Source organism: Lepisosteus oculatus, chromosome 8 (genome assembly GCF_040954835.1).
Source record: "Lepisosteus oculatus isolate fLepOcu1 chromosome 8, fLepOcu1.hap2, whole genome shotgun sequence".
Classification (NCBI taxonomy): domain Eukaryota; kingdom Metazoa; phylum Chordata; class Actinopteri; order Semionotiformes; family Lepisosteidae; genus Lepisosteus; species Lepisosteus oculatus.
The window spans coordinates 48,093,195-48,112,665 of NC_090703.1; the positions used below are offsets into that span (position 1 = coordinate 48,093,195).

The 19,471-nt window shown below is 48.3% G+C and overlaps 1 protein-coding gene across 2 annotated transcripts; it reads left to right on the forward strand.

The window, feature by feature from the left end:
* The first annotated feature begins 4,218 nt into the window (after positions 1-4,218).
* On the forward strand, positions 4,219-19,123 carry sh3bgrl (SH3 domain binding glutamate-rich protein like). Of its 2 annotated transcripts, none has more exons than XM_015351766.2 (4): positions 4,219-4,571; positions 14,885-15,070; positions 16,363-16,443; positions 17,753-19,123. In XM_015351766.2, exons 1-4 carry the CDS (start codon positions 4,527-4,529, stop codon positions 17,795-17,797), a joined length of 357 nt encoding a protein of 118 aa, XP_015207252.1. In that variant the 5' UTR covers positions 4,219-4,526; the 3' UTR covers positions 17,798-19,123. The 2 variants fall into 2 exon arrangements, with proteins under 2 accessions (XP_015207252.1, XP_069049759.1); XM_069193658.1 differs by lacking the exon at positions 4,219-4,571 and adding an exon at positions 6,153-6,232.
* The last annotated feature ends 348 nt before the right edge of the window (positions 19,124-19,471 follow it).

Sequence of the window (19,471 nt, forward strand, 5' to 3'; positions counted from 1 at the left end):
AACATAAAAAGCTCATAATAGTCATAACTTCCTTACTGCAAAGAACAGCGCATGTGATACTTTTGAGGAACCTACACCAGCAACAGTTTCCTGCAGAACCTCCGTCAGGCTTAATCCCTTCGTGTTAGAAAGGAACGGGAGTTAAGTTTTCTTTTGGAAAAACGTTTCGTTCTAAGAAACCCCGTGGCTGGTGATAATGGCGATGGATCTCTGTCATAGTCAATCCTGAAAAGGCGTCGCCACATACAGTTGTGAAGGGGAGGGTAGAAAACCTGCATGCCTTCCCATCACAACAATGCCCTGCAAAGCTCTGTTAGCGTGCATGAGAACGGGAAAGCTCGGAGGAAAAATAAAAACCGCTGTATGTATGCAAACGTCAACCCTCCCAAATCTCGTATCTTGGCGTTTTCCATGATGTTTGGGGCGCATGATTTTGTGTGGCACTACTTAAGAGCATTTTCACGTCTCGTCTCAAAAGCCATTTCGCAGAAACTGCACGTATCTCCTCGAATGTCGATTTCCTATACGGCCCGCAGGGGGCGCCAGAGTACTTCCATTACAGCACCACTGCGTGGACAAGATCCAGCACCAGTCGACACCGCTGATCCTGAGATATTTCTGGTTAAAAACTGGTTTAATCTTTCACTGCCTGTCTTATCTCTTAACAAGCAATGGCAACTGAAACAACCTAAAACTAAACAAAGGCACGTCTTTTGTTATCTGGTCCCTGTGATTCTAGTCTTGTCTGTTTCTGAGTTAACTGAATCCAACGCTGACCTCATAATTTAATCAATTTGAACTTTTCCATTGCCTTTGGCTCCAGATTAGTTTATGTAACATTTAACAGCTGAAGAACTGAAAAAGAAAATCAATGACAGGCTGCAGCCACACTGTGGCGCACAGCGCTGTAGTCATTTTGGGGTTAATGAAAATAAATGACGATTTAAATTTAAACAACTGACGTGTAACACGGGAGACTTGAACAGGTTTCAATTCAACTTTATTGTCATTAAACTTACACAGGTGCCTAGTATAATGAAAAGTGTTTCTCATTAGTCACTCAGGTGCATTATATAAATAGGACAGAATATAAGACAATAGACCGTAACACAATAGCAAAAACAGTAACATGTAATAACATAACATAAATAACATCTAATCAAGTAATCAAAACTGTGTAAAATGAGTGACAGGTACAGTTATATCAATAATAAAAATGTTGGACGATGGCAGGGGTGTACATCCCTGCTCCCAGAAAGTTGGGTGTCGGAAATGTTCCGGGTCTCTTTAAAGCAGCAGCACCTGAAGAGCAGGAGAACCTGTGAAACTGGTCTAGCTGAGTCCACAACCAGCTGCTGGTGGTCATTCTGGAACCTGCAGACACGGCGCCCCCTGCAGGACCAGAATGGAGTCTGAATGGTCACAATAGCCCCAAACCCCCGCACAGCCCTTGCACATGAGGTTGATCATATTATATAGTATACACTGTATGTACTGTATGGATTATAAAAATGCCTGCACAAAAACTGAGAAAACTACACGTCTCCGCCTAGCTGTGTTTATACACATTGTGCAACAAAATGGTGCACGTGGTTGGGTATGATATCCGACTGAGTCAGCCTGCACTAATAAGCTGACACATTGAGTCTGTTCTAGTAATTCACGTGCAAACAGGAGCAATGTTTGCAGAGGAATCCTACTCCGCTGGGCCCCTGAGCAAGGCCCTTAACCCCAGCTGCTCCAGGGGCGCCGTATAAATAGCTGACCCTGCGCTCTGACCCCCAGCTTCTCTCCCTGTCTGTGTGTCTCATGGAGAGCAAGCTGGGGTCTGCAGAAAAGACAAATTCCCGATGCAATAAATTGTATATGGCCAATAAAGTGATCTTTAACAAACAGAGAGGCGTGAGTGTGGAGCAGTGTCAGAGTGCAGGCAGCAGACGAACAAGTAGGTGGCAGCAGTAGCTCGTCCCGTAGCCTCCAGACATTTTTAAAGCAAGGACAAGTATTTACAATTAAACAAGGCCGTGACGTGTAAAAAAGCAGGCAGAGGTGAATTCCACGCCAAAAAGTGAGAATAATTGATGAAGAGAACTGGGAACCATCTAGTCCCCCAGAACTGGAGGGCACCCGACTGACTCTACACTGAAAAGGAGTAAAAACAACAACGTTTTATCTGTTAAGTCTCTTCAGGTGTGAGGTGTGTTTCATTCACTTCCACTTTTCAGCGTTGAACTAACCTCTGCTTGTTCTTTTTCAAATCAGTCTTCTTGTTAATCTGAAATCCTTGTCCTTCCCCGAACTGTCTGGAGGCTTGCAGGCAGTTGGACCTTCAATGAATAACAAACTGGCAAAGTGCTATAGTAGCTGTATTATAGTCAGAAAAACACTGAAAAGTAAAAAAGAATCCTAATCCCAACCAACCATAGCAAAGCCAACTAAAGCATACCAAACCATACTGAAGCATATTAAACCAAACCAAACCAAACCATATTGAACCACACCGAACCGTACTGAACCACATCGAACTACAATGAACCATACTGAACCATATTGAACCATACTGAACCACACCGAACCATACTGAACTACAATTAACCATACTGAACCACACTGAACCACACTGAACTACAATGAACCATACTGAACCATATTGAACCATACTGAACCACACAGAACCATACAAGGCAAATAGGCCAAACAGCCTCCTCTCTCTGTAACCTTTCTTCTGTTCTCATCCTTTCCAAGCTCATCTGCTGGTAAATACCACACTTAATTCTCCACTGTCTCCATATCGTTCTTTTAAACTGTTCATAGAAGCTAATTCAAAAAGGGGCTTCAAATTCTCCCGGTGATAAAAGCACCTCTATTGGCCTAATAATCGTGCCCTGTGTTGCAATTCTGAGTTTTTGTAATGCTGATCTGTGTGATCCTTAAGCTTAGCCGAACCTTTAACCGGATAAATAATTTTAGTAATTAAACCCTTTAAATTATTTTCTGTTCCTGTTAAACTGTGGATTATAAATGAACTATGGATTGTCACAGCTAACTTGAACATCTCGGAGAGTTCCCAGAAAACCGAGAAGAAGTAAAAAGTTAGTACAGTTAGTAAATAATTTGTTAACTTCAAGGTTCAATTCATTCAGCAGGGGCTCGGGGGCACAGGTCCAAACAGACAGTGAGTTCAGGGGTCAGGGGTCAGAGGGGTTGGTAAAGGTTGTAGTGATGGGAGCTGGGCTGTCCGATGTCGATCCAGAACGCTCTCCGGGTCTCAGGAAGACAGCAGCGCCCGGAGAGCTGGGAAAGGCTTTGAATGGGGTCCAGTTCAGCCAGTTAAGAGATGAGTTAGAATTTCAGGAGCTCAGACGCAGTGAAAAACCAGAGACCTTCAGGACCAGGACTGGATACTGCGTATGCAATAAGAATGGTTTATAGAAAGACTGTCTTTCCCAGCCCACTGCAGGATCTTCCTAAAATCGGGACCTCAATTGCTTCATTCACAATTAACACCACCCACAGAAAGATAACCTATCAGGTGTCCTACAAAGGAACCAACAGATAAAATGCCTTTACATACACGTTTCTACTTAAAAATTGCATTTTCAGTCTTGAAATCTGACCCGTTTGTTTGGTTTTACTTCATCCGGTGTTTTTCTCTTTGTGATGATCACAAAGGGGACGAAAACAAATGAGCGTCACAGCTGGAGAAAAAAAATCAAAGCAGCAGAAACTCAGTGACAAAAATCACCCACGGAAAAAAATGAATAAAAACCAGTCACGTGCTCAGATCAAGGCACAAGAGCCGACATTGGTATCTGAAGATGCTCTGCAATTGTAGCTGTATTAGCAAATATATCTGCTATAATCTTTCTCTCTCCTGTGAAAACTCTGGAGCTGAGAAATGGATCGCCCGACTAGGACTGGACTTCGGCATCCAAATGCACATTGCAGAAGCGCTCGATTTGCAATGTTTATTTCTTGTATTTGCAAACGGCAGAAGGCGGGTCGAAAAGACGTGTTGCAACGTTTTTCAGCGCTGCAAGGTGCCACGCTCCGAGAAGTGGGGTGACACACTCGAGACAGCGGAGGGGGGGGGCGAAACTCTCGCAATCACCCCAACCGAGCGCAGAACCTAGACCAGACCCGGGCCAAACTCTCGCGTTGTCAAGAATGTTCCTCCTTAGCCACTCTCCTGCGAGTTAACGAGCAAATATGCGCGCAATCATGTGCCTTCCTGCGCGAGAAGGGTGTTTCTCTCTTTTCGCCAAACCCACGAAAGAGAGAACCGGAGGGAGGGAGGAGAACAGCCAATTGAAGCCGAGCAATCGCACGTCGAGAGCATAACTGCTTTGCATCAGCCCAGCACTAACTGTAACTCTCAGCGGGTCTTGCTTCGAAGGAATTAGTCTGCAGAACAAGAACACAAAAAAATAAAATAAAATATCTGTGCAGCATTTGCTTGTGACTTGCCCGCTCGGCCTGGAAAGCAAGCGTTCGCCGGAGAGACGTCTCTGAAAGTAGAAGGAAACATGGTGATTAAAGTTTACATAGCATCATCGTCTGGGTCCACCTCGGTAAGGAAACTTTCTATATTTGGGCAGCTCTCGCAGCTGCAGGGAGCACAGCGGTTTGATGCGGCGCCTGCTGCTGTCAGAGCTGAGAAGCCGCTTTTTCACCGATTGCAGCGCAAAAGCATTCTTTGCACATGGGCATTTCATTCACGGCGACGAGTACAATACAAGTTTAATGCCATTTAAAAAAAAATAGCAATTACCGTTAGTAACTTTGCGGAACCTTGTACATTGCTGTGCCTGAACGCCTGAAAATTGAGCGTTGAAGTTGGGGATCGCTCGCTGCGTCGGCCTGCCGTCTTCCTCATGCGAAGGCTCGCTGGCTGTTGGCACGGCACAGCGCGGGTCGGCGCCGGCACGTTTCCCAGGCGTTTAGCCCGATTACGCGAGACCGTCACTGTGTGAAGGATGCGCTCGCATTCCGCCACGATGTGCTGTCTCCCAGCGAGTCGCTTATAGCCGGTGGGTAAGTGGCACAGCGGCGTCTGCCTGTAGTTCCGAGTTTGAGACCAGTCGGGTAACTCCGAAGCCTGAAATTACTGCCTGAACCCGCAGACACTGTGTAAAGAGCTAAAAGAAAACAGGAAAACTGCAAACGAAAAGAGATGGGTCATTTGCCCCACCTGGCTTGTTTGCTCCTTGGTAGCTCATTGATCTGAGGGTCACATCCCACTGGGTTCGTGAAAGAAACTTCTGGAATGTGGCCAGTTAGTTTTTTTTTTTAATGTTTCATAGGTGGCTTTTAAATATTCAGTTTAGAAAGGCCAGGGATAATTTAACAGTGATCAGTTAAACAGGAGGTCAGTTCCATTAAGTTTAGAGATTGTGTGGAATGAAAGTCAGGGACCAGTGTGTACTTCATGCAACATGTCTTGCGTCGTTGTTCCATGGCTTAAAGAAATGTTCCTTATCTTCAGACAGCAGTGATGTAGGGTGACCTGTACGAATACGTGACCTGGGTTTCTGAAGGCCCTGTAGACTGTGGGGCTGTCTCTTCACAGCTCGTGTTGTTTCCGGGTCTGGCCGCTAACCGCAGGCTCTCGGTTTGTCAGATCTGAACCTGGTTCTGGGATTTCTGCTAAAAGCTGAGCTCCCAGTCCAGCCTAGGGGCCACCTCTTAACACCCTGCAGTCACCCCACCTCAGAAGCTCTCTCTCTGTTCCTGCCAGGAAAAGTATAGTTAGGGCACGTGTCTAATGTTAAACTGAAGATGCAAAGCAGGGAAATACACACACACACACAGCATCAGAGGACAGCAGCGCCTCCTCACCACCTTGTTTTTCCTCACAGACGGTAGGCTCGCCATAAATGCACGATCCCCAGTGGCGTTATTCTGGGTCGTTAATTTACACCATCCGTTTTCTGGAAGGTTCCCTCGTTTGTGCACCGGGGAAACGTCTCCCGAACATCACTCCCACACCGCCCCCTGAAGACATGGCACACTGACAATGGGAGCGCTCTGTCCCAGGCTGGAGTCCAGGTTCCAAAGATCATTGCTGTACCTCTTGGCTTGGCTTGGCTGACATAAGCCAGCTGTATAAGGAACTAAAGCAGCTGGGGTTGCATTAAGGAAGTAAAATCCTAACAAAATGAGAAACGGTCCGGTCTAGAGCCGCCGTGTTTTCAAAGCAGAAAGACGACGCGCACCAACAAAAAAAGAGAAGGTGAGCTGTGCAAGGGTGTTTTTTTTTTTTTTCCAGGGCAGCACCTCTTAAACAGAGTGCATTTCAAACTTGTTTGCTCAGTGGGTCGGGCTGAGCTCTCTCTGCTTGGCTTCACAAGAGGCCTGCAAGTCGCCAGCACGCAGAGGCACGGCGACCAGGTGCATTTGTCAGCCGGTCAAGCCGTGCCGCCTGGCCAGTGTGAGCCTGACATCTCGGATCTGATACTGTCCGGCGTCCGTATAGAGCTCCCAGTGCCTTCCTTCTCCTCTGCACAGGAGCTCCTGCGTTTGGATTGTGTCTTCGGCGTTCTGAAAAGTCTGCCTTCCAGCCTTTCTCATATGGGAGGGAAGGAGGGTCTGTCGCATGTAGCCATACAATTACGCTTATAAACGTATGATGCCATTTTTCTACCTATAAATTATATTCAGTCCAGTATATATACACGGTCAAGTGCTTGTCTAATGATTGATCCAGCGCAGGTTTTGGGGGCATGCAGGGAAATTCTGGCAGAGCTCTTACCAGGCCAAGGTCACAAACTCATGGCTGCTGTTCTTTCTATCGCTGGCTGGCAGCCGGGGTCTGTATCTCACCCCAGACGTCCAGCTCGAGCCTCAGGGGGGTGAAGTAAGTAGGGTCTGTGAGCCTGTGGGACCCTGTCTGAGCCCAGCCAGATGTGGCGGCTGCTGCAGCTGATATCTGAGTCGATAAGGTCTGAGCGTTCTGCTCGGAGCTGGATGTGGAGGTCACAGAGGTCATGCGACACTGCCGGGGGGTCTGTACTGCTCAGGCCCTTTGGTTTGTTTATACAGTCATGCATTGTCGCTATTCATCCCTGACACTTAGTGTGAAAAGGGCAATTTTCCAGTCACCTTGGAGGTGATGAACCGGCCTGGGAGATGCCACAGCTACATACCTGGGGAAAAGGGCTAAATGCATCAGGTTTTCTGGAAGTTTGTGGCTCGGAAACATCTGTCTTGAATCCAGTCTCCAGTATGACTGTTATCAAAGGTGGAAGACAAGACTTTTCTCATTTTGAGTTATTTTTAAATCTGTGACAGCTGCTCTGTTTGGGTAAGGTAAAAGGTGACATCAGCCAAACAAAATGGTTCATGTATTTCAATTTTGCATTGAAAATGTGCTGTATACCTTTGTTTATTATTCAATAATTATTGTCAGGCCATTAACCAGCTATCCTTAATGCATGCTGCAGAGCTGAAACCTAATTCATGCTCCTCTCTGTACTTGCTCCAGTGTTTCAATTAGGCTGTCTGCTACAAGGTTATGGAGATCAATGGCATTGATTCACGAGAATTACAGCCCAGTCAGTCTCCTGCAGAACTACTGCTAATGAACAAGAGCTATGAGTTACATGGGGAATAAACAACTGCTGTGGCTTTTCAGAGACGGCACAGATCTCACCATTGTGATGTACGACAGCACTGAAACATGCAAATGTGTGCATTTCAGTGCGATAGGCAATAGGCAAAGGGATACTGTTGAAGCACAAAGTGGTAGTTTGGTTAAATCAAACTGCACAGTTGGGGTTAAAGATCAGAAATCAGGGCCATCCTGGCAAAAGCTACACAGACCCCCCCCCCCCCCCCCCCACACACACACACACCTGCTTCCTCGATGAGATCTCAAGAGTCTCCTTCGGGGGATTATAAATAAAAAAGAAAATGAGAAATTAGCAAACTGCTCTTGGGTCTGTGTCATGACAGCCAGAGGCTGGGGTTGAGGAGGGTGTCTGCGCTGGGGGAGTTAGCTGAGGACAGTAATCTGAGCCTTCTGCTCACAGTTGCAGCGAAGAGTTCATCAGTCCAGCCCGGGAGAGGCAATTAACGGTGAGGCCAGGGACCTGAGTGAGGGGAGAGCGAGACGCTGCGATAGCGGATTCTTGATCGAGGCTGTGTGGGCTGAGGTCGACAGCTGGGAACAGTCCTGTGTGTCCTCCTCACCCGCTGTTAGCAGAAGGCATGTGCGCTTCACAACCCCAGTATTTCCACTCAAGAGCTCAGTCATAAGAATAGAGCAGCCCTGTAGAATTCATAGATGTAGTTCCTTGATCCGAAGGAAGCAGGTAGCACACCTTGATGTGTAGCTCTGACAGTACCAAGTTCTTGTTTAGGAACAAGTGAAGGTCTATTCCCTGCTGAAAAGAGAAGAGAAGAAACACAACTGTTTGGCTGTGGAGCCTTCTTCGGGTATGAAGAAGAAGAAGAAGGTTCCACAGCCGAAACGTTGTTCCTTTTCTTCTCTTTTCAGCAAATAATAAACCGTTAACTTGTTCCTTTGCAGCCTGCGCATGCTGACGCAGCTACCAACGCGAACAAGTTCTTGTTTAGCTGACTAGAAAGAGGGTGTGACATTCCTAGACAGCTGGCCCTCAGAATGAGAGTTCTGTGCTGGTGTTTAAAAATGCTGCTATTCCGTGCGTGCCCTTCCACATTCTGTGTTTAAACACGCGCTGTGTCCCTGTGCTGAAATTGACATCTCGGGTAACAGAAGGGGTTGGCCGGGGCTGTGCTTGGATTGTAAACGGGCCCTGAACACGATTCCATGGCAGAGCAGAGTAGGCACTGCGCCTGCTGTGTTCTTCAGATGGCCGCCTGTGAATAAACTTCCTGCAGGGCTGCACGGAAGCCCATAGTCAAGCAGTTTCTGCTGAAGGGGGGACTGTTGGGCATGGCCGGGCCTGTGGCTGTGTGTGCCATTGGAGCGCAGCAGCTGCTGGCTGTAATCGGGCACAGTCCGTGCTCTGCTGTGGGTTTCCTGGAGATCCGCAGCGACGGGCTCCGTCTCAGTTCTTCAGCATCTGCCCGGCATCAGCCCCGCTGGGGCAGCTGTCTCCCCAGGCCTGTGATCTGTGGCACGGGTCGAGCCGTGACTGTAGTCGCCTGGTTCCTGTGGCCCGTTATGACAAGCCCTTCGCCCGGACTTTCCCTCCATTTGCCGCGATCCTGTCGGCGATCTCGGGTCTTCCTTTCCCCTTACGTCTGGTCCAGATGGAACAGCGCTCACGGTTCCGCGCGACCAGCTCAGCCGCGGCTCTTCCCCAAGAGCTCAGAGCTTTGGGGAGCGTGGAGACAAGCTCCCCAGCCGCGTTGCAGAAGCTGACTTCCTGAAACCCCTTCACAAACGCCTGGACGGTCCTGGGATCAGTTAATTACTGCCAACACAATGGACTAGACTGCTTGGATGGCCTCCTTTACTTTGCAGCCTTCATGTGCCCTTTAATGGCTTTGCATCAATTACATTTTATACTCTGCAAAAGACCTAATTTGGTGATGCTGCGAGGGACGTGGGAGGGCGCCTTCAGCTCAGACGGGGATTAAGCTGCAGTGGGACAGACGGTGCAACCCCTGCCCTGCTCTGCGAGTGGGCGGTCCTGAGCCGCGCAGTCCCTGTGATCTTAATTTAATGGATACTGCAGCTTTTTGAGTCTGGATCATCCAAGCATGTCTCGGTCATATGTTCAATCCCCCACTGTCTGGAAAGAGCAACCTTTAATTATCTTTAATTAATGTGCAGCTCGTCCTCGTTAGCAAGGAGGAGGTTTGCACAGTGTTGATTTTTCCTAGCTGTTCATGGCCACTAGGGGGCCCTTCTCTCACAAAGCCCCCTGGTAAGAGTTCAGTGCTGAAAACGCTGAAGGAATAGTCACTTGAAACATTTTACTCTTTTAACATAACAATAGTAGCAATAGCAATTTAATTATCTGCATTTAACTGTAAACACGGCTGTGGGCGGAGAGGTTTAAGTCTTTAATTAAAAGAAATGATGAAGAAAATTCTATTTTTAATTTAAAACTTGGATTTTGCAAATGAGAGGAGGCTTCTACTCCCACACTCTTTTCTGTTAAGAGGTGCCTGCTGTTCTCAGTTTTAAATACACTTCCAATAGTAGTTTTCACTCGTCGGCTGGGTTGGCTTTGTTAGTTCCTTTGTGGATCGTGAATACTTGGATCAGGTCTCCTCGCGGTCTCCCCTGTTCTGCACTAAAAAAGATTTAATTCTTTCAGCCTGTCGGTGCATTCCTTTAATCCCAGGAATGTATCGGGTTGCTCTTCCCCGGTGTTTTGTTGTTCAAGAGCAGCAGTATTGTGGGGGGGAGCTGGTTTTCGGGAGACTGCACTGAGATCCAGATCAGTCCTGGTCTTTTTTTGCATATAGGAAGGATCCGGCTGCTCCTCCTGCACTTGGTGCAGACCTGTGCCAGGGAAATTGCTGCAGGGGAACGTAGTGTTTCCTGCACTCCGGCAGGCAGTGCTGCAGACACCCTGAGCTTTCCGCTGTGCTGCATCGCGGCCATTCCTGCAGCCAGCGCTGAAAGCGCCGTTTCCATGGGCAAACCTTCACTGCCTTTCCCTTCGCTGTGAAAGGCATTACGTCATCTCCCGGCAGCAGCAGGGTGGGAGGAGGGATGGGGGGAAGAGCCCGAGTTCAAATGTGCTGCTGCTGCTCTGCTTCTCTGCGGGAGTGAATAAAGAGTCAAAAACGAAAAGCCCTTTCAGATTGCAGAGCAGATTCCCCCCCAGTGGATTAAACCCCCTTTCCCTGCCAAAAAACGCAATTCCAGCCAGATTTAAAAAATAAATAAATAATTGAAGGCGAGAGGGAGCGGTGGTGTGCGAACTAATCTTCGCAGTGTGTTGGGATAGCAGGCCGCTGGGCGCTGGCTGTGTGGACACTGGGCTCTGGCTGTTTCTGTGGCCTGTGGTCTGTTGGACAATGGAGCCAGCATATGGCCATGGTGGTGCTGGGGGGGAGGGGGGAGGTTGGCGTCGCTCCCCTGCAAATTAATTTATCTTGGCATCTGTACAATGAGGGCTCTGTGACTGGCTGCTCCGAGCAGGAACTGGATATTTGTCCTTTGGAGATTTGGAGAGAGAGCTGGAGAGCTGCCCCAGTGAACCCTAGGATATTTGTGCAAATTTAACACCACTCAGGAGCCTTTCTTAGGAGGCACAGCTTGTTCTAAAGAGACTTGGCGCGTCAAAATAATCACCTCCCCTCCCGCAAACCAGGGCATTTGTGCAAACAGCTCCGTGCTGGGTGTTAAAATGCAACAGATGCCTTGTGCATGAGCGTCTCCGTTAGTCTCTGTTGTGTTTGTGTCTTTTATTTCATGCTTGGTGTTTTGTTTTTGAGAAGACGGCTCATTTCAGTGTTTTGCTGACACTGGATGCCGCCAGTGCCGCACGTTTAAAATGTTGTTTTCGCTTTCAAAACAAAATGCTCTCCAGTATCAGGTGAGAAATAACTGTCATTTCTGGCCAGGCGGTCTATAATTAAGCTTCTGATGCAAAGTTGTTCTATAGAATAATTGCGCTCAACTGCACTGTATCTCCAATGCATTTGATTGACTGTTTAAATGCACAGGTCTTGTCACTGATGGAGGAGGCAAAGGAGTAGGGGGGTAGACCACCTACAGTCTCCTCTACAGCAGCTGTCTGCAACTTGCATAGCAGTTACGCAAGTATTCAGACTATAGATACTAGTATGTATTTATTGTCTCACAGAGGTGGCACTGCATTATTATAGATACAGCATTGTCTTGTGTGCCTCAAAGTTGCTCTTATTTACTTTATTGTACTTTTAACTGTTTTCCATATAGAGACGGGGGAAATGAACTATATCTCTAGAGAAATGATCCAAGTATCTAAAATTCTAAGGGGTACAGAAATTAATCAAGAAGAATGATCTAATCCTGGTCCCAGATTTCTTTTGCACCAGCAAAACGGAATCTAGCCACACCCCTGGCTGTAAGAATAGTTACAGCAGTTCATTAGTGAACACAGCTGAGCGTGATAGAGGAGAATCTCAGTCTTGTAAAATAGATTGCTTAGCAGCAGCTGGACCTGCGAACAAAACGTGGTAGGCTTGGGAATCATCTTTGAGAAGGTGCCTGTGAGGGAAGGGGATGTTTTGAGGGGTAGGGAGAGAAACCCCTCTGGTTCAGTGCCTGTGGAGGCAATGACTACACAGTTGTTGGAACTGAACTCCATTTCCCATGAGTCTGTGTTCAGCGAGGGGGAGGGGGCGGAACTCTCTTGAGCCTGCATCGCCATGGGGCCACTGTGTGACACAGGGGTGGTCTCTGCTGGAATCCTGCTTCTAGCGGAGATGCAGGCACCTGGTTCCCAGTGCACTGCCATATTTGGTCGTGTCCTGACCGCCCTGCGCCTTGTCTGTGATCACAGTGCTTCCGTTTCTCCTTATAAGGCCGCGCTTCTCCTGATTCTGCCATCGGCACTGGGACAAACATCCGCACGTCTGGGGGGGTGAAAAAAAAGGCTTCCCACATCTTAATGAATTGATTGGGATTAAAAGTTTCCAGCTTTTATTAGGGGGGTGCACTGTTCTGTCGCGAAGCTTGTAGCTCGTCCTCCTGGCCCCGAGGAGAGGAGCACGTCCATCTCTGAGCCCCTTCTTGGTCTTTATCTTGTTCTCCTTGATTTTGCTCCTGTCTGAAGTTCATGTTTGGTGGAGGAAGTGTTTTTTTGAGTGCCGGAGTATTTTTTGTTTTTAAAGCAGAACAAACGAAAGTAAAAAGCTGGGCTCAAAACAGTTGTGAAAGGGTCGTTTCTGTACAAGCCAACAGAAGTATGTGGAGTATTTGATAATAGCGTGTCCTGTTTACTTAGTCCCTCTTCGGTTTATAACTGGAGTTCAGCAACCCTGCTATCCCTTCCAAAAGTCTGCCCCTCACTCCCTCTCTCTCCAAAAGAAATATAAAGCTCAGTGATTTGGAGAAATCCCCTTCAGAATATTCCACGAAAACAGAGCTCACTGGCCAGCAGGAAGGGGAGACAAGTGCCTAGTGGAATTCTCCTCAGTGGAATTCTTCTTCTGCTTAGCATCTGGTCTCTCCAAGGCCCTGTTTCAGCAGGAGAGTGAGCTGCAGGGGGCTCTCTTGCCCCAAGCCCTTGTGAGAGATACAGAAATGACCTGCAGCACCTTTTGGCCTTGAGGCCAGATTGGTTAAGTGTTGAAGGCGGGAGACTGTCCATGTGATGCCCGATGCTGGGCAGCAGGGGGCGTGTGCGTAGGTGAGAGAGAGAGGGAGTTAATAATGAAAATGTGGGAAGCTTCAATTCTGAAGCAGTATGTGTTTTTTAAACGGGTTTGATGTCTCTGTAAGCGACGTGAGGGTGAGGCCGACTGCACATCAGCAGTTTTGGATAGAATCGACATGCCTAGACTCACGATAGTGGTCAGACAGTACAGTCCTCCACAGGGAGACTCCCACAGCTGACAGGCGCGGTCCTGTACAAGCCTGCTCCTCCAGCTGCATCTCTGCCCTCGGCTGAGGGAGTTCTGCCTGCTGTGTGGGAATTGGCAGGTTTTTTTGTGAAGATTGCTAGGTTTCCCGAGAGATCGAGCACACCACAACTGTTTTGTTGTCTTGTTTGCCTAAGAAAAACATGCTAAATGAAAATGCAGAGTTTTTGGTTTCTGCGTTGGGTTAGCTGGAAGAGCTCGACGTCTGTGAAAACCAGGGATCAAAGCGAGCGGAGGTGTCCCGTTGGGGCTCGTCCATGTGTTTGCCGCGTGCGGCCCTGATGGAGTGGGAGATGCAGCTGATGGCCTGGTGTTGGCACAGCTCAAGTCCTCCGAGTCTCTGAGCCCTCAGCCCACGGCCAGCAGCTCCCAGCGTTCGGCGGCTCAACACACTCATTTCCTGTGCCTCTCCCTCGCTCGCGTTGCCATAATTAGGAGGGAGCGTGTAATGAACCTTGTTTTCCTGCCGGCTCAGGGCGCCTACACACTCCTTAATTAGCCACTAACATGCGTAATGGAGCTGAGCGATTGAGTCTCCGTGCTCGTCATGTAGTCGCGAGCAGCTGTCACTACCGCTTCAACTCCTTGTCCCCTCTGGACAGCGGGGAGACAGCTCCGGCTGAGACTGCGGCCCGGCTGGGGAGCTGCGCAATCCCACGGTGCCTTGCCTCTCCGACTGGGGCAGGGGGTGTGGGAGAGCGGAGGTCGTGCGGCCCAGATCCGTATAGGTGCTGGATATCAGCAACGGAGACGGCCAAGACTCTGCTCCAAAGCGACCCTTAACGAAAGGCCCGAGCAGACGTCCCGAGCGGGGCTCCCAGGAGGCATGTCCCATGGGCGTGTTGGGGGACTGCGCCTGCAGGGCTCGGTCTCCCCCCCAGCAGGTGCCCGAGTCCCTGCCGTTATCTGGAGAGAACGGGCGCCTCCAGATTTGGCGAGCATATGGCAAAACATCGACTGACTATTGCGGATTCCGCAAGATCTTGTTCAGGACTTTACCGCCATGACAACTCGTTGCCTGGAATTTGGTTCCGCAAGCTCGGACAATTAAAGACGTATAACACAAAGACGCCACATAAGACCATAACAGAATGCATCCACCCAGCACAGAAAAGGAAGAAAGCGACAGCATTCTTCCTCACCTCGGTGGTCCTATGCCCTTCATCCTCTCTGCTCGGGTTCGTGGGAACGCTACAGAGCTGTTCCAGCGATTCTGCAAGTCGAAACTGCCCTTGTGTCTCTGGGGTCCAGTTGCCTCCTGGCAGACTGAGGCCTTCCCTGGTGTCCTTTGTCTGAGCGCGCTTACCGCAGTCTGCCTCCTGTCTCTGACCGGGCGTCGCGCTCCCTGCCCCTCCCCTCTGCTCCTCAGATTAAGAAGCAGCAGCAGGATGTGATGGGGTTCCTGGCAGCCAATAAGATCGAGTTTGAGGAGTGCGACATCGCCGCCAACGAGGACAACAGGAAGTGGATGAGGGAGAATGTTCCGGAGAGCTTCCGACCCGCCACTGGGAACCCCCTGCCCCCCCAGATCTTCAACGAGGAGCGATACTGTGGGGTGAGCTGCAGGTGTCGGGGAAGGGAGGAGGACTCCCAGTGCGTAGCAACCTGTGCCATTCCAGGTTTTTCCAGCAGCCAGGGCCTAATATGTCAACCCGCAGCAGGTGCTGGATAATGTGTATAGGTCAAATTGCTGTATACGTTTATATTTTGTGTATGCAGTGTATGGGGAAAAAAAGGCATTTTTAGTAAAACCTGAGAGGGGTGATGCGGTCAAGGATTCTAATTCTGTTCTGAATACTGTTGAATCACTCTAAACACCCAGTAACACAGCCAGAAACCAGGATTTTCAACACTGTGCGCACAGAGCTCACTGCAAGATTGATAATTGGCAAATCCCTCCATTAGAAAGGTACAGGCCAGGCCTGTTGACAACCTGTTGTCGAAGAAAACTCAGTCTTCACTCAGGTTGGGAGATTGTCAACAGAGATCTTTAATACAATCAGCTGAAGGGGAGCACATCACAGAGAAAGGGTTTCCCCTAGCACTCAAGACATGCTCACTGGACTGAAGTTATACTTTCCTTTTTATACATTAAAAGTAGGCAAGACTTTAACATATCAAAGGACCATACAGGGAAAGGGGCAGTGTCAGAAGTCAAACAACCAGGACAGGAAGATGCCATTTGGCATCCTGCAATCTGTTTCATTTCTCTCTGGTTGAATGGGTGTGAGGAATCACAGGCTTTAGTTTGCACCTAAGACCACTGCGAACAGGAAACCTTTCCCGCGCATAGTCACTGTCCTGACCTTTTGACTCGGTCTTCCACACTGTTTTAAAACTAGTGCGATCTGGACAGATTTCCATGCAGTTTACTGCAGATGTAGCAGGTGGAGCAATAGCTGTAAGATCCTTCGCTGTAACGTTTCCCATCAGCTGCATTTTATCAGGCTACCTCTCCGAAGCTCCCCTCAGGAACGAAATGGATGCAAGTTCTCCATGGGAGAAAAATGTTCCAATAGCCATGCGGGACCAATGCAACAAGAGAATGAGCATTGAGAACATCCTGGTTCTTTCCCAACTGGAATCATCTTGTAAGTGTTGTTTTGGGGAAAAGAAATACAAGAATCCCTCCATTCCTGCTGCTGGAGGAATGTGAATCGAGTTTTGGACTTTTGGCAGATTGTGGATTAATACCTCTACTGATTAACTAGCAAAACGTAACCAGTGGGACATATTCAGCACCTGGTGTTGGTTGTCGCATATGCAAATAGCAGAAATCTCACATGGACTTTTTACTCCTCATTCAAACAAGCTCTAAAGGAGTTTCCTGGCCTGTGGTTTTTGCAGAATTACCAAGCCTTCTTTGACGCCAGGGAAGATAACGCGGTCTACGCCTTCCTAGGTCTGACTGCTCCCCCGGGGTCGAAGGTGAGTGACACAACACTGGGGTGCTTCACGGCTGGGGAAACGGGGGAGGAGAACAATTCACTGACAGCGGTACTCTGCTCCAGGTGCCTCGATGGGATGTGTAGGTTTTGGACCTAGTGTTGGAAGTGATTCCTAGCGTGTTGCGGAATTGATTATGGCCGCAGAGATGGAATGGGGGCTCATCTGGGAGTGTCTTCCCAGAACTGAACTGCGGCTCAGCCTGCTTGTAAATCCCGTTGAAAGCATGGTTATTGTGTGACCTAATCCTTGGAAAGGCGAACTAGGGGCTGATAGTCCTCTTGTGGAAGAGGAGAGAGACCGTTCGAGTGCAGGGAGGCAGTGATTAGCCCGCTGGCTGTTGTAGTGAGTTGGTGGCCTGGTTTGCAGTAGGCGAGAAGGTGCGAGTCATTTTTTTTTCCTCCGGGGAGATAAGACGTCTTTTCCAGATAATCGCCTGACTCACACCAGCGATACAATTTCCAGCTCCAGAGAGTTCTGAGCAGAACAGAGCTGCCCTTGTGGCTCAGATAAGGTACAAGGAAGCAAACAGCCAAACGCCCAAGTGCACAGGTCCACCTGGCCTGCTGCGCACACACGTTCAAACACACACACGCTCCCCTCGCCCTCTGGCCATTCTCTCTTGCAAATCAGCATGCAAATCTCTGAAGTGCCAGTTTGTACAGCTAGAGAAAACGCAAATGTAGCCAAATTTAGACACAGATACTATGTACCTTGGCAACAAAAATTAAAAAAAAAACTACAGCTGTACGGAGTTACTGTATGTGCTTCAAGCTCAGCACATCTGGAACAATAAGGCACTGCAAGTATTGATACTTAAGTATGTAATTGAAGGTGTTACACTAAATAAATTGAGAGTTTGTCTTCCATTTGTAAGTCATATGCTGCTCCTACATGCTTTATGATTCGAGCCTACAGACAGACACAGCACCCTTTTCTTGAAGAGTGTGCGTTTGTCTGTGGCGGTCCGGGTCTGGAAACTACAGAATACCCTCCTCTCTCCCGAACCTGCGTATTTCTTTGTCTTTCTCTTCGTCGGACCAGGGCTGTGTGCGTCTTTTCTAAAGGTCAGGAGATTAATTGAAACAACCTACAGCTGTGCATTTTGATCAGATGGGGGGGGGGGGGGAGACAACTATCAGATGAAAAAAAATGTCAGTAAAAACAAATACCAAATGACTCAGGAAGTACTGTAAGCCAATAATTAATCTACAAAATCCTTCTCTTTGTTTCACATCCAGACGTGAATTACTTCTTACTGCGACAAGCTGACCACTTCCTCTGTTCACAGGAAGCCGTGGCCCTGGCCAGGCAGCAGCAGGAACAGCAGCAGTAGCAGACAAGCACCTTCCTCGGCAATCGGCGCCCTCTCCTGTCAATGTGTAGTACTGCAGCCACAGCAGCGACGTCAGGGAGAACCCGTGCTGAGATGACCCTATTTAGCAGTGTTTCCATCCATCATAACCTGCTTCTTTTTATATATATATAACTTTTCCCCTGTTTTCTATTTAAAAAAAAGAAAAGGCAAGCCAAAATATATTTTTGTTAGAGGGAGAGGGGGAACAAAATATATATTTTTCGTTATTGTTAATTTTGTATCCAGCGTCTTATAATAATAAAAGGTAGGTACAAACATGCCCCCATAGATTGCACGACTTTATTGCACTAATAATCTTCTGTTCATTTAAACAGAGGCTATCCACAATACCTAAAACAACAGAATTCCCTGAGACGTGATGTGGTTTTGGATTCTAAGGGTTTGTGGTCTCTGCTTTACCCGATGGTGGATAATTTAAGGCTCTGTAGGTCTGTTTAACCACTGAACTCCACAGGTCCCATATGATTAGAAAAAAAATGTCTCTGCCGTGTCTCTGGAGGCGGTGTGACTCTTTCTCTTGGTTCTGTCCCTACGAATTTGAAAGTCGGGGCCTTTCAAAAAATTAGCACATGCTTCATACACAGGGTTCAGTTCTGGTGCCTTCAGAGACCCCAGAACAGGCTTTTTCAGGGCTGTCCATCTGACCCACTGCCCTGCAGGGTCCTGGATGCAGTTCTCTTGCACAAGAGTCAGATTAAATTTGGTGGGGAGTCCAGTCTCAAAGACGACGCACAATGCTATTTGGGGGCCTCCCATTTGAATTTCCTGGGGCCCGGGTTCAGGCTCAAGTCAAATTGAAGATTTTTACAATCCCACCCCGCCTGCTCAGTCCCCCACATGTGAAATCCAAACTCCTCGCCGGATTTGCTGGGCTTTGCCGCGATCACGGGACAGCTGGCACCGACAGCTGGATTCAGAGCTCGGTGACTGGCACCGAAAGGTGAGGGCTTGCTTTGATCTGGGCCCGGTGAGTGAATCCACCTGCTGATGAATATGTCAACCACAGGAAGACTTGGAATTTCTAGCTGCAGTCTGGGAGTCCTATCATTTCAAAAGCTGACAGAATCAAAAGCCTTAAGCTGTAGGACACCTTGGGTTTTGTCTCCAGTTTGCGGCAGCAGATTGGTGTGCTGCCATGAAGCGGTCTGTAGTCAGTTTCCGCCTGTTCATTTCCAGTGACAGTGATGTCTTGCTGATTATTTGTGTCTCATCTGTACATTGTGTCTGGGCTCTGGGCTGCTGTCCTTTGCTTTGTTCATGATAAAGCTTCCATGTTGAGTGCCATGTTGTGTTCTGATTGTACTTTGTGTTCCCTTTCAATCCGACAACGGGAGATGGGGGGCGGTGTTTGTGTTTGATGTTTAAGCACACGAAACGACAAACTGTGGGATGTTGCAGTCTTCCCAAAACAACATGAACTGCAGTCCCTCATCCTTGAATATGGCACTCTGCTGACTACCATTGGATACAGGTAGTTATCACAAGGATGAAGTTAAACAATGCATTGGTAGTTGACTAAATGTTATTTAAGCGAAATTTCACTGTAAATACAGATGTAGAGAGGGGATGGATGATGTCCATGATGGGGATGATCATTATTGGTGACATTAGCCATTATTCAAGACAGACAGC

What these genes read in the sequence shown, in the direction of transcription:
- sh3bgrl (XM_015351766.2), top strand. Translation starts at nt 4,527, where the DNA reads ATGGTGATTAAAGTTTACATAGCATCATCGTCTGGGTCCACCTCG. An exon ending in ACGAGGAGCGATACTGTGGG is followed by an intron (nt 15,071 to 16,362) that starts GTGAGCTGCAGG and finishes TGGTTTTTGCAG; the next exon opens with AATTACCAAGCCTTCTTTGA. An exon ending in CTGCTCCCCCGGGGTCGAAG is followed by an intron (nt 16,444 to 17,752) that starts GTGAGTGACACA and finishes CTCTGTTCACAG; the next exon opens with GAAGCCGTGGCCCTGGCCAG.